The sequence below is a fragment of the Rhincodon typus genome, chromosome 9 (genome assembly GCF_021869965.1).
Source record: "Rhincodon typus isolate 14 chromosome 9, sRhiTyp1.1, whole genome shotgun sequence".
Taxonomy (NCBI): Eukaryota; Metazoa; Chordata; class Chondrichthyes; order Orectolobiformes; family Rhincodontidae; genus Rhincodon; species Rhincodon typus.
Genome location: NC_063340.1, coordinates 83,417,536 through 83,432,360, shown reverse-complemented (window position 1 = coordinate 83,432,360; position 14,825 = coordinate 83,417,536). Strand labels below are relative to the sequence as shown.

The 14,825-nt window shown below is 45.8% G+C and overlaps 1 protein-coding gene across 2 annotated transcripts in view; it reads right to left on the bottom strand.

Annotated features, from left to right (window-relative positions):
* The window catches only part of thbs2a (thrombospondin 2a), a 66,404-nt gene that overhangs the window by 3,935 nt on the left and 47,644 nt on the right, over nucleotides 1-14,825 (bottom strand). For both annotated transcript variants that reach the window (XM_048601117.1, XM_020512079.2), the window contains exons 18-21: nucleotides 12,618-12,845; nucleotides 11,407-11,678; nucleotides 6,288-6,385; nucleotides 275-414 (exon numbers count right to left, since the gene is read on the bottom strand). In XM_048601117.1, the coding sequence (XP_048457074.1) occupies nucleotides 275-414; nucleotides 6,288-6,385; nucleotides 11,407-11,678; nucleotides 12,618-12,845 (738 nt within the window). The remainder of the gene's footprint in view (nucleotides 1-274; nucleotides 415-6,287; nucleotides 6,386-11,406; nucleotides 11,679-12,617; nucleotides 12,846-14,825) is intronic.

Here is a 14,825-nt window from a genome sequence, read left to right as displayed (position 1 = left end):
CTGAAGAAGGGTCTAGGCCTGAAACGTCAGCCTTCCTGCTCCACTGATGCTGCTTGGCCTGCTGTGTTCATCCAGCTCTACACCTTGTAATCCCAACTTTGTCCAGGTTGCTTCACCCAGTGAGTGGGTCAGTAAGAATGAGATGGTCCTATTAATATCATATTGGAGTGGAACCATATATTGTGAGTGGTGCCATAGTATGCGGGGATCTCCTGCATACATTACTTATTCTGCTGTAAAACACCCAGAGACAAAGAGCAACAGGCAGGCTTACCTCGACACTCGTACTTGAGGTCAGAGAAGTAGAGGGCCTCTTGGGAGAAGACAAAGAGCCCTAGTCGTCCACCAGCTAACGTCTTGTCGTAGATAGGGCCAGAGTCAGCCATGATCTGCTTTCCTTCATACACCACCACTCTGTAGAAACAGAAGCAGAACTGAGGATGCCTCCTAATGGACCAAACTGTACTCACGGAGAAAACCAAAATGCTGGCGATCTGAAACAAACATAGAAAATGCTGGAGGAACATAGCCGGTCTGACAACATCTGTACCCAACAGCAGCGGCACCCAGAGTTCTGAAGAAGAATCACACCAGACTCGAAACGCTAACTCTGTTTCTCCCTCTCTCCACAGGCACTGCCAGACCTGCTGAGTTTCTCCAGCATTCGGTGTTTACCGCAGTCACAAATGTCAGATACTTGAAATCAATTTCACATTGTACTGCAACCACATGTCAATGAAACATGAATGCACCCGCATCAGAACAGATTCCATAAGCAACAGTGTGGCACAGTACTAGACTGTTTACATTCAAAATAGATATGCCTCACTAACTTCTCTAACTCAGAGCACATCATATGACTGTATGTAACACACACAGGCACACTCCATAAAATCAGATGTATAGATTAAAGGCAGTATTTAAAGTAAAGTGCAGTCATTTTTATTTCTGCATTTTGTTTAAAGACAATGCTTGCCCTGAACACTTGTAAAGTTCACCAACGGCGTTCCCTGCAATTCTTTTGGCTGCTCCAGGAGCTCCAGAAGCAGAAGTCAATCATAAGGATGCTGACTGATGGACACAGAGATCCCCAGTGGCTATGGAGCCAAGCAGCTTAGTGGGAGCTGTTGTTCACTAACACAGTCAGAGACAATTATTGTCTTCTTCACTCTTCAGAGAGAGATGAGCCTGCAGACTCCTTTCTGGCTTGTTTTGCTGTCAGATATTCCAGTTTGTGATCTAGGTTTAGGCTGGGTTATACGGAGGTGAACCTAGTCCCCTAAGTGACGAAAGTCGACTTCCAAAGCATACTTTGAAAACTCACCCTCAGTGTATTTGAATAACACCACTTTGTCACCATCAATGGAGACTAGTTTATTGGAAATGGCATTAAAATCCAATAAAAGTTTACCTTTTCCTTCATTCAGGGGAAATGGGTGTCACTATCTGTGCCATCATTTATTGCCCATCCCTAATTGCCCATGCAGAGATCATTGTGAGCGGTTCTGAGGAAGGGTCACCGGACCCGAAACGTTAACTCCAATATTTTTCTTCACTGATGCTGCCAGACCTGCTGAGCTTTTCCAGCAACTTCTGTTTTTGTCCTGTGAGTAGCGTTTTTGAATTTAACTGAATGGTCGACTAGACTGACGTACCAATACTTTAAAGATCAATTTCTAAATATTGGAAGTTTGTAATTTCTCTGCAAGAAGTCAGGAAATGGTCAACAAGCAGGAATTTCTCTGCTTTGGTGAACTGTGTGTCATAGTGACACATTCGGTATGTGAAGCCAACTGGGATTTAGGGAACACTTAAAATAATAAACTGTCCCCAGGGTGCTTCAGAGGAGAGTTGGAAAGGAACATTTGACACCAAGCCATATAGTGAGACATTAGGGCAGTTTGCCATTAGTTTGATACAAGAAGCAGATCTTAAGGATGGTTGTAAAGGGAGACAGAAGTATTTCAGTCAGATTTTCACTTTGTTCTTCACATGTTTCCTTCTTTATTGAATGGTTTCAGATTTCAAAATGCTTTTGAATCAAATAGTAATAACTCAACATGCGTATTTTCTGGGCTCTGACTAAAATGCTCACTGTTCACCTTGGAAATTTTGGCGTTGAAAGGGAGCTGTGGTGTGATGGGATTTATTGCATTCCTTAGAGATTCTTCTGTCTTCAGTTTCAATAGAGGTGTCAACCAAGTGAAACTCAATCAGTGAACACCTCCAGGAAAATAGCAACTAAAGATCTCTGTATGACTATCAGGGGTTCAGTACGGAAGAAAGGTACATTTGTGCATGAAACACAGAAAGCTAGCACACAGAAACTGCAGGCAATCAGGAAGGATAATGGAATGTGGGTCCTTATTTCTAGGGGTTTGGAGTGTAACTGTAGGGAAATCTTACTGCAACTGTATATGTTTCTGGTGAGACCACATCTGGAGCACTGTGAGCAGTTTTGGTCCCCTTACTGAAAGGAAAGACATTATTTAATTGAAAGCAGTTCAGAGAAGGTTCACTAGGATGATCCCTGGTCTGGATGGATTGTCTTATTGGCAAAGCCAAACACGTTAGGACTCTACTCACTGGAGTATAGAAGAATGAGAGGTGATCTCACTGAAACATACAGAATTCTTAAAGGGCCTGACAGGGTAAATGCTGAAAGGATGCTTCCCCTCATGGGAGAATCTAGGCCCAGAGGGCATAGTCTCAGAATAAAGGGGCTCCAATTTAAGACTGAAATGAGGAGGAATGTCTTTTGAGGGTTGAGAGTCTTTGGAACTCTTTGCCACAGAGAGCTGTGGGGGCAGAGCCCTTGCGTACATTTAAGGCTGAGAGAGATAGATTCTTGATCAGTCGAGAAATCAAGGATTATGGGGAAAAAGGGCAGGAAAGTGGTCATGAGGAATGTCGGTTCAGCCACGATCCTATTGAATGAAGAACAGGGCTGATGGGCCGAATGGCCTACTCCTAAAAGAACTTGCATAACTATCTGCCTCTCACTGGGACAATCTGTCTCCAACCTTGGTGTCACATTTGATTCAGCGATGAACTTCTAACCTCATTCCCGTCATCATAAAGGCAGCCCACTTCCACCTCGTAACATCTCCAGACTTCTCTCCTGGCTCAGCTACTGCTGAAACCCTTGCCTTGACTTCACTACTTAGCTTCAGATATACTGGTGCTGGAGGCAGTCCAGAGAAGGTTAATCAGACTGAGAGCAGGTATAAAGGAACTGCCTTATGAAGAGATGTTAAGTACATTGGGTCTGTACTCGTTGGGCTTGAGAAGAATGAGAGGAGATCTTAACAAATATACATGATTCTTAGAGGACTTGACAAGGTAGATGCGGAGAGGTTGTTTCCCCTTGTGGGAGAGTCTAAGGCGAAAGTGCAGAATCTCAGAATAAAGGGTCACACATTTAAGACAGAGATGAAGAAGAATTTCTTGTCTCAGAGGATAGTGAATCTGTGGAATTCTTTACCACAGAGGGCTGTTGAGGTTGGGTCTTTATGGGCAGAATGGCCTACTTCTGCTCCTACATCTAATGGCCTTATGAACACATATACCCTGCTGACCTCTTCAAGTCCTATATGAAGGATTTTCAGTTGGAACAGAGTATCCCCACAAAGATATACCCTGGGACCTTCATTAAAGGCAGAATGGAGGGGGCTGGGGGTCACCCTATCCTCCACGGCGGGATGGTCGTGTTTCTGAAGCTTAGAACTGATTTTGGGTCAGTCATACTGATACAAGACAGTCTTGTACATGGAGTCACATGTGGGTCAGACCAGGGGTAAGGTGGCAGATTTCCTTCCTTAAAGGACATTAGTGAATCCAATTAATGGTAGCTGTACGGTTCCCATTGGATTTGATTTTTCAAAAGCTGAGTTCAAATGCCACCATCTGCCATGTGGGATTTGAACCGACGCCCCTGAAACATTATCTCTCTTACAGACAGCCAGGAGAGACACAGTGGGCGAAGGCCTCATTCTGAGTTGTAACCATTCTGAGTCTATCAGCGAATCAATGGCTGTTATACCTTTTAACGACTCTCTCAGATCTCATCTTGTGAGCTCTAAGGACAACAGCCCCAACTTCTGCAGTCTGTCTATGTAACTGAAGGTCTTTGTCTCTGATGGCACTTTAACACTTTGTATAAATACTGTGGCTCCAAGAAGGGGTCAGCGTCTAGGAGTTCTGTAGTATGTAACTCCTGCCCCAACTCCCCAAAGCCTGACCACCTACAAGGCACAAGTCAGGAGTGTGATGGAATACTCCCCATTTGCCTGGATGAGTGCAGCTCCATCAACACTCAAGAAGCTTGACACCATCCAGGACAAAGCAGCTTGCTTGATCAGGACCCCATCCACCACCTTCAATATTCACTCCCTTCATCATTGACTACAGTAGCAGCAGCGTGTACCATTTTCACAATGCACTACAGAAACTCACCTATGCTTCTCCGACAGCAACTTCCAAATCTGCAGCCTCTACCTCCACCACTTTATAGGTCAAGGGCAGCAGATGGGAACACCACCATCACCTGCAAGCTCCCCTTCATTCTGACTTGGAAATATATCACTGTTCCTTCACTATCACTGGGTCAAAATCCCAGAACCTTTGGGAGGCATGGTGGCTCAGTAGTTAGCACAGCTGCCTAACAGCACCAGGGACCCAGGTTCGATTTAACTGTGCAGAGTTAGCATGTTCTCTCTGTGTCTGTGTAGGTTTCCTCCCACAGTCCAAAGATATGCAAGTTGGATGGATTGGCCATGCTAAATTGCCCATAGTGCTCAAGGATGTTTAGGTTCAGTGCATTAAATGCACATGTAGGGGGATGGGTCTGTGCGGGATGCTCTTTAGAGTATCAGTGTGGACCTGTAGGGCTAAATGGCCTGTTTCTCACCTGTGGGGTTCTATGAGCTCTATCCCAAACACCTTGCTGGTGAACCTACACCCCAAAGATTGCAATGCTTTTAGAAGACAGCTCATCACCATTTTCTCCAGAGCAAATTAAAGTGCCCACATGCCATGAATTGATCATTTATATTTGAAAAACCTCTGGATCCTCTCTCTTGCTGCCTGGCAATATTGCTGTTCAAAACAAAATGATAGGTCAGACCAGCCAAGGCTTTTCCCATCCCAGCAGAGTGGAATTTCCAACTGTAGGCAGTCTCTGTGTTATTTCTCCAGGACGAAGGGTTCTAGATGACTGCAGGATTTGCCATCATTTAAAGAAACTTAGGAACAGGAGTAGGCCATTCTGCCCCACAAGCCTGTTCCACCATTCAATGAGATCATGGCTGCTCGGTCGCCTGCCTCTGTAGACCTGCTTTGGTGCATCTCCCTTAACGCCTTTTCATTACAAAAGAATGATCTTTCTCAGATTTAAAATTAGCAACTGATCTGGCATCCGCTGCCATTTGTGGAAGAGAGTTCCAAACCTCTCCCACCCTTTGAGTGTGGAAGCATCTCTCCTGAATGGTCTGACCCTACTTCTCAGACTATTGCCATAGTTCTAGAATCCCCAACTAGTGGAAATAGTTTATCTTTATCTACCCTGCCTTTTCCTGTAGTCGTAGAATCAGAGTTAAACAGCATCAAAGCAGACCTTTTGGTCCAACTCAACCATGTCGACCTGGTGTCTGAAATTAATCTAGTCCCATTTGCCAGCATCTGGCCCATATCCCTCCAAACCCTTTCCATTCATATACCCATCTAGATGCCTTTTAAATGTTGTAATTGTACCAGCCTCCACCACTTCCTCTGGCAGCTCGCTCCATACACGCACCAGAATGTGCATGAAAAAGATATCCATCAGGTCCATTTTTAATATTTCCCCTTTCACCTTAAACCTATACCCTCAAGTTTAGGACTCCCCAATACGATGAAGACTTCGAACAGAGCACCCCTTAACCTCCTAAATTCTAGGCAAAACAGGCCTGAATTGTACAATCACCCTTTATAACTTAACCTCTGAAATCCAGGTATTATTCTTGTAAACCTATGTTGTACTCCCTCCAAGGCCAGTATATCCTTCCTAAGGTGTGGTGCCCAGATCTGCTCACGGTGCTCCAAGTGGGGGTCTAACCAGGATTTTGTATAACTGCAGCATAACTTCTGTATCCTTATACTTCAGTCCACTAGATATAAAGGGCTGTGTTCCATTAGCTGACTTGATTATATTCTGTGCCAGTCTGTGCCATTTTACAGACCTATGCACCTGAGCCCCCAGGTGTGTTTGGACACCCACTGTATTTGTGTGGGGATACTGTGTGACTTACCTGATGAAGCCTGTCTTGGGTCTGTGGATTAAGTGCCACCTGTAGGCAGTATAATCCTTCCAGCCAATATTCTTGGGATCATGCCATAATGTTCGTACCTGAAACATAAAGAGATTCGCACTTGAAGGCAGAATTCAATGTATTTCTGGACACTAATAACACCAGGGAAGAAAGTAACATGGCCGTAGATAATCAGCCATGATCCCGTTGAATAGTTGCGCAGGCTCGATGGGCCAAAGTGGCCTAATCTTGCTCCGATTTCCTTTCTTCCTATGATTCACAAAATTTATTGGTCAGCTCATTCTTCTCCCGAAAAGATTGGCGGATCTTCACTTCGGTCCATCCTTACACACCCACATAAATCACTGTACCCAGTACATTCTATCCTCATCTACTTCTCTCTTGTCTGGGGATTTCAGAACTGAGGGTCACAGTCTGAGGATATGGGGTCGGCCATTTGGGACTGAGATGAGCAGAACCTTCTTCACCCAGATAGTGGGGAGCCTGTGGAATTCTCTGCCACAGGAAACAGTTGAGGCCAAAACATTGAATGTCTTCATAAAAGAGTTACATCTACTTCTTGGGGCTAAGGGAATTGAAATAACTGCACAAAGGCCAGTATCCCATCACTAAGTCACCCTTTATACATTTGTGCACAGTACATGGCTGTGACCAGCCAGCTCAGAGTCAGTCCCCTGAACCGAGGAGATTCTGAATCTCCTGTTTATACCTTTTGGTTCCACACGGATCAGTGCTGGGACTGCAACTGTTTACAAGGTACATTAATGACTTGGAGGCAGGAAGTATACTGCAGCCACATTTGCAGACAACAGAAAAATAGGTGAAAAGGCACGTTGTGAGAGGGACACACCAGTTTACAGAGGTATTGATACATTAAGTAAGTGGGCTAGAAGTTAGCAAATGGATTATAATGTGGAAAAATGTGAAGTTATTCATTTGGACGGGAGAACAAAAGAAAGATGCAACACAATGGGCCTTGGAGATATCTGTCCACAAAACATAGAAAGCTAGCACCCACGTGTAGCAGGTAATCCAGGAGTGAAATAACTGGTATCCCATCACCAAGTTGCTCTTGATTTACTTAATCCCCTGTTGCTCAGCTTAGGTTTTCCTGATTGAGGTTGTTAACCTGGGCCAATCAAGGATCTCTTAGTCAACAAGGTCCACCTGGTTCCAATCACTACAGGGATCAAAGGTTATGCGGAGGAAGTGGGAACAGGGGACTGAGTTGGATGGTCAGCCATGATCATATTGAATGGAGCAGCAGGCTTGAAGGGCTGAATGGCCTACGCCTGTTCCTATTTTCTATGGTTCCTTCTCCTCCAGTATTTGTTGATCTTTCCTTTCAATTAGTAAATCTATTGTTTACTTCAATGGTCTGACCTTCCTGACTTCAACGTTATGCACTAGTTTACCCTTTTCTCCTCATTAGGCTGTGGATATGTGGAACATGCCCCTGTTCCTCCCACATTTCAAATAAGCCTTTGGCTTACCGACAGTTTGATGGAAAGAATGCAGATAACACTGTCTATTACCTCAGTATTCTTTTACTAAGGTTCAGGTTCAGTTTCTTCGATGTTAACAACTTATCAGCCATTCTATAGATGATGGCTGATGGGTATCTTTATGCTATGTACCTGCCTTAGCTCCATATCCCTTTATAAACATGCCTATCAAAAATAGATTGCAGCCAATCCTACACTTCCCACAGCTAACACTGACCACAATCACGAGCTTTCTAGGGAAACTGGTAAAACCCCTTGCCAATATGAGGTGAGGGAAGATCATTACTGCTAACTCAGCTTAGAGTTTGGGTTGGAGCGAAGGCTATGGGAGCTCAGCAATTTTACAAACCCAGATGTCATGGCTTCAAATCCCACCTTGATGCCAATGTCTGGTGCTAAGTTTAGTACATGACATAACCTGTGGGTTGGCACCAGATGAATGATCGAGACATCTGCTGGCTTGTCATAAAAATCCAATTCGTTGAGGGAGTTGGCCCTTCCTTACCCAGTCTGGCATCAGTCCTACACCATCTGGTTGTCTCCCTTGATGACTCAAAACGAACTGGGAACTAGAGTAGGCCATTCAGTCTCTTCAGCCTCCTTCACAATTTGATAAGACTGTGGCCTCAACTCACCTCCCTGTCTGTCCCCTTAAACGTCGAAACCCTCAACTGATCAAAAATCTAACTCGGTCTTAAACATGTGCAGTGACAATCCTCCGCCACGATCTGCCGAACAGAATTCCAAAGATGTACAACCCTCTGAGAGTACAAGTTCCTCCTCATCTCTTAAGTGGAAGACCGCTAAGCACCTTTAACACCTTTAACACAGAAACGTCCCAAGGTGAGACAGAATGAACAAGAGACAGAGGGAGCGAGTGAGCAATAGAAAGGGTGAGTGAAAGACCAACAGAAATAGCAAACAAGAAGTAGAGAGAGTGAGTAAATAAGAGACAGCACAAGTGTGAGAGAGAGCATGCAAGAGATAGAGAGAGCGAATATGTGAGAGATAGAGACAGTGCGCATGAGATAGAGAGACAGAGCAGACACGAGATTGAAGCGCACATGAGAGATAGTATGAGCCATACAAAAAGTGCGAGAAACGGGCAAAGACAGACATTTGGAAGGGGATTGTACAGCTCGGGATTTTGGCAGACAAAGCTAATACAGGTGATTAAAATTGGGGGAGCTAAGGTCGGCAGAATTAAACAACTGCAGAGATCTCAAAGGTTTGTGGAGCTGGAAGAGGTGACAGAGTTGGGCAGAGGTGAGGCCTGAGAGAGAGTTGAAAACAAAACTTAGAATCCTATAATTGAGACACTACCAGACCATGGAAGAAACAAGTAAAATCAGCACCCATCAGGGGTCGAGGGGAGTGATGAGTGATTGGAACAGGTTTCACACTCAGATAGACCCCTGGACCCATTCCACTCACAGCCCCAAAACTCCTCCTGCCTTGGGCTGGGTGAAGGCAGAAGCTTCTGATGATGATGGCACGAGAGCTGGAAGATACTGGGCAACATCAGCTCAGGTCCTCAGTCATCAGGGCTAAAGTAAGAGGCATCAAGGTGCATCTTTGGTCTAGGCAGTATCTCTTCAATCAGATATAGAGCACCGGTCCATGGAAATTAGTCTCAGGAAAGCCACGTCTGTTCCTGAAACATACATGAACTGGCTGCTCTGACATTCTCTGTTTTGTCTCGGTCTCTCTCATGTCCCAAAGGCCAGACTATAGTTGCTCCTTTTAGCCAGAGCTCAGGCATGCCTCTCCACGTCCCTATAACTGACTGTCCTTTCATGGTGTTGCCCCTTCAGATGGTCAGGAGACCAGGCTAGCTACCTTCTCTTTCCTCCTGCTTTCACCCTGTGAAAATGGAAGGGCCCGAGGCAGCACGGATACAGTAAAGGTGATTTTTTTCAGACTGACTACACACTGGGGTTCAAAGGAGTCAATACTAGGACCACTTCTTGTCTTGAAAGAAAAAATAACCGATCTAGATGTGGGTGTGCAGGGTACAATTTCAAAATAAATGATTCAGAACTCATGCAAAGTATGAAGTTTGTGGAGGGCAGTGATAATACGTTGAGAGCGTGTGGATAGGGAGGTATTGGTGACATTCACTGCAGAGATGTATAAAGTGATTCAGTTTGATAGGAAGGATGAAAAAAGACAATAGAAAGAGTACAATCCTAAAAAGTTTCAGAAACAAAAGGACCTGGAATTATATGGTGAACAAAACACTGATGTGGTAGGGCAGATGAAGTGGTAGTTAATAAGACAGACAGCATTGGGGATAGTGTTAAAAAGGCTACATAAAGAACTTGGGGGCAAGGGGCTTCAGTTCTGTGGATAGGGAAGTTGGGGCTGTTCTTCTCAGAGAAGGTCAAGGGGACTTTCGTTCTAACTTTTCAGAATCTGGACAGAGCAGAGAGAAATTATTCCCACTGGAGGAAGGATTAAGAACCAGAGGATATTGAAGGTGATTGGGAAAAGGAGCAATGGTGGTAGGAGGATGAACTTGTTCACAGAGCGAGTGGTTAGGGTGTGGAAAACCACTCTGACTGCGATGGAGAGGGAAACATGCCTTTCAAAAAAGGGAATGGGACCAGAACCCAAAATATAAAAAAGCAGGGCTATGGGAACAGGTGGGGAAATAGGCTAGCAGCTGCAAACAGCCAGCACAGACATGATGGGAAATGATTTCCTTCTGACTTATAAACAGCAAACGATTCAAAGTTCCTAGTCTATGATTAAACAAATGCGTACTGGACTTCACCCACAACACACAGACACACACAGTGACCCACGCACACAGACACAGACATACACACACAGACACAAGTGAAGTACTGCAGGGTCTAAACAGGACTTTATACAAAACAGTTCCTTTGCTTCCTCTCATTTGTAGTCCTTCAGTGAGCCTGCCTGCCATTCACATTCCCTGAGAGTTTGATTTATGGACAAAGACCAGGAAATAGTCACATGAAGCAAACGCTGCTCACAAACTTCCCAGAATTGGCCCTGACCAATGAACCGAGCCTCTTTCCTTCACCAATGGGAATATTGAAGGGTGGCCTGAAAGTGGTTTGCTTGGGGTCAAGCAGACTTGTGGAGAAATTTGAAACCAAGGGTCTCAATAAACAATAAACCCAAAGAGGAATTCAGGAGAAACACAGTCACAGAGCATAACTGAAAGATGGAACCACAGCCACCAGGGAGACAGTGAGGTCAGTGGTATGTGAGTTGGTGAAGGAACAGAATGGAAGGATATGTAGACAGGATTAGCTGCTGCAAGGTGGAAAGGTGCTCGTGTTGTGCATAAAGACCTGTTTTTGTTATGACTCTTTCACAGGAAGTTGGCATCACCAGGCCAGTATTTATCGTCCGTTCCTGTGTGCCCTGAAGATGGTAGGGAGTTCCCTTTTTGCTGCAGTCTGTATGGTGTAGGGACAGCCACAGAGGTGGGCCCAAGGGGCCTAATGACCTCTTTCTGTACATTCAATGCAAAGCAATTTCCTGCTCAGGCAGAGCTGGTGTGTAAAGGGAGGCACGAGTCTGATGGTGACAGTCTAACGTCCCTGTGCGGTCCTTACCTGGCCGGGGGTGTTGCCGGTGTGCCACAGCGCATTACGCAGGTGCTCTCCGCGACCTGTGGTGGAGTTCACCACCTTCAGGGAAACGCCAGCGTAACCGTGAGCCCTGGATGGCTTCTCCTCCCAGTAGGTCTGGGTGACCTGCTTCCACATCACCACATAAAACCGGCTGCTGGACTGGTAACCGAACACAAACCCGGCATAGTCATCATCGCGGTCCGTGTTGACGTAGAAGGTGCCGCTGAAGTCGATAGCGTTGAACTTGTCGAAGCCTGTGGATTAGCAAGAGGGAGGTTTCCCTTCAGGGCATTCCCAATTCAGGAGGCCGTACAGATCATCTCACTACAGCTCAACACTCCTGCTTACTCATTGCCAAGCTATGGTTGGTGTTTATCACCCATTCCTTGTAAAGGTGGCAGGGAGGCACCTCCTGAAACTGTTACACCACACAGGGCAGGTACTCCATGGAGTGGCTCAAAATTTGGGTTGTGGAGGGTGGGGGAATTTCCACTCGACATTTTGTCAGTAACCACCTTATCAGAGACTTCATGCACACACACGCACAGAGCTCAGGTCGGGCTGCAGTAGGGAGATGATTTATCTGAAGATATCAACCACATCTCACAACACAAGTGTAGTTCAATGCAATGTGCTTCCAGCAAATGTCAGCACCCAGGTGAATCACTGAGTTTAGGTGTTTGGGAGTCAAAATCTCCGAAAACACACTTAGTACTGAGCCGCAAGGAGTGTGAGGAGGGTGGGGGACTGGTGCTCGATAAAACATGAGGGTGGTGTTAGCAAATAGAACACAGCCCCAGATAACTAAGAACCTTTTAATGGCTTTTCCTGCATAAGGAGAGAGAGTCTCACAAGGGTGTAGGTGGGAGGGAGGGAAGGGTCAGGACAAAAACAAACTCTGCCCTGGAAAATGTTCAGTAGGCCTTTCTTTTGGTATTCATTGCTAATATTAACTTGGAAATTAGTGCTTAGCTCCATCAACTGCCTCACTAGAAGCATTGTAAATGAGTTTGCATTCCACAGCCTTCATGTGTCTTGCATGACTAATACTACACAATATTCTACCAACCATGTGCTGCCCAGTCACCTTGGCACATACAAAGTGAATGAGACAGGCCTCAGGCCTCAGCACCACAAGGTAGTAGGCACCTGACACCATCTCAGACTGGCTCTGGGGTCTCATTGCTGCTTACCAACGGCCAGGCCTGGGTCAGAGTTGGCTGTCTGTAGCAGCTCCTTGCCTTGGTTACGCACCACCCAGTTCGGATCAATCTGCGTTGTTCCCTTCGGGTCAAGGTGAACCATCTGGAATTTCCTCAGGTCAGTCTGGCTAATGGCACTGTTCTCGGGACACACATCGTAAATGTCCGGGATGCTGTCGTTGTCAAAGTCATCCTTACACGCATCCCCTCTGCCGTCACCTGCCAGGAACATTCAAAAGCAGTTAACTTCTGCAACCCCCAAGAGTATTCTGTTAGAGGAGACAGGGAGGTGCTGCTTTCACTCGAGGGGGCAGATTTCAGGGAATTGGCAAGTGGTCAGCTGAGAAAACTGGGCAGGATTCTCTAAGGAGTGGTGATTGTATTCCTGACATGTTACATTCAGCAAATACTCCGAGTTTCTGACAAGAGATTCCGATCAGGGCACCTTCAGAAACATTAAATCTGACAGATCGCTCACCATGCAGAACAGTCAGGGGAAGGCGAGGTATGGCCCACTATTTCACATCACAGCAGTCAGTTACTGTATTTGGTTATTGAAGCCATTTATATAAAAGTGATTCGGATGTGAACATAGGAGGTATGGTTAGTAAGTCTGGAGATGACACAAAGCTTGGAGATGTAGTGGACAGCGAAGAAGGTTACCTCAGAGTACAACAGGATCTTGATCAGATGGGCCAATGGGCCGAGGAGTGGCAGATGGAGTTTAATTTAGATAAATGTGAGGTGCTGCATTTTGGAAAGTCAAATCAGGGCAGGACTTATACACTCAATGGTAAGGTCCTGGGGAGTGTTGCTGAACAAAGAGAACTTGGAGTGCAGGTTCACAGTTCCTTGGAAGTGGAGTCGCAGATATATAGGATAGTGAAGAAGGTATTTGGTACGCTTGCCTTTATTGGTCAGTGCATTGAGTATAGGAGTTGGGAGGGTCATGTTGCGGCTGTACAGGACATTGGTTAGGCCACTATTGGAATACTACATGCAATTCTGGTCTCCCTGCTGTAGGAAGGATGTTGTGAAAATTGAAAGGGTTTAAAAAAGATTTACAAGGATGTTGCCACGTTTGGAGGGTTTGAGCTATAGGAAGAGGTTGAATAGGCCGGGGCTATTTTCGCTGGAGCATCGGAGGCTGAGCTGACTTTATAGAGGTTTATAAAATCATGAGGGGCATGGATAGGCTAAATAGACAAGGTCTTTTCCCAGGGTTGGGGGAGTCCTAAACTAGAGGGCATAGGTTTAAGCTCACCTGAGATTTAAGAAAGGAACTAAGGGGCAACTTTTCACAGAGGGTGGTGCATGTACAGAACGAGCTACCAGAGGAAATGGCGGAGGTTGGTACAATTACAGCATCTTAAAGGCATCTGGATGGGTATATGAATGGGAAGTGTTTAGAGGCATATGGGCCAAATGCTGGCAAATGGGACTAGATTAATTTAGGATATCTGGTCAGCATGGACAGGTTGGACTGGACAGTCTGTTTCTGTGTTGTACAATTCTATTCTATCCAGGTGGGTAGGGGGCCAGGGCGCAAGATGGGTGTGGGACAGTGCACAAGCTGGGTAGGGGTCCAGGTGGGTAGGGGTCCAGGACAGAAGGTGGGTAGGATGCCAGGTGGGCAAGGGGCCAGGTAAATGATGGTTTGGAGTAGGTAGGAGTAGGTGGGAGATACCAATACGAGGGGAGAGCAGGTTTTTGGGAGGGAAGAGGGTGGAGTGTCAGGGCCCTGGAGGAGTGGGGATTCTCGGAGCTGGTCGAGGGGATATCAGTTCCCGGGTGGAGAAAATGGGGTGTCTGGGAGATGCCAGGGGTCTGGTGGGGGTGTAAATGGGTGGTGAGTGGGGCAAGGTGGTATTTCAGTTTAATAGTTACTCAGAAGCCAGACTAGGTATTTAATTGTTTAACTATTCCTGCATAACAACCAACTTAACAGCAGTAGGAAATCCCGGATTCTCGGATTTAAAATGGATACTTCTGGAGGGTCCTGGGCGTAAGGGAACTGCACGGTGGAATCTTCAGTTTCCCAGGCAATTCCCTCAGACCCTGAATGATCCAAATGATCCCGATGCACAACTCATATCTACGATTATCTGGCCAATGGAAAATTTTCTAAACGGAAGGATTTCTGATCAAGGACATGTTATCTCAATGGGCAGCGGAAACAGATTCAGAAATAACTTTCAA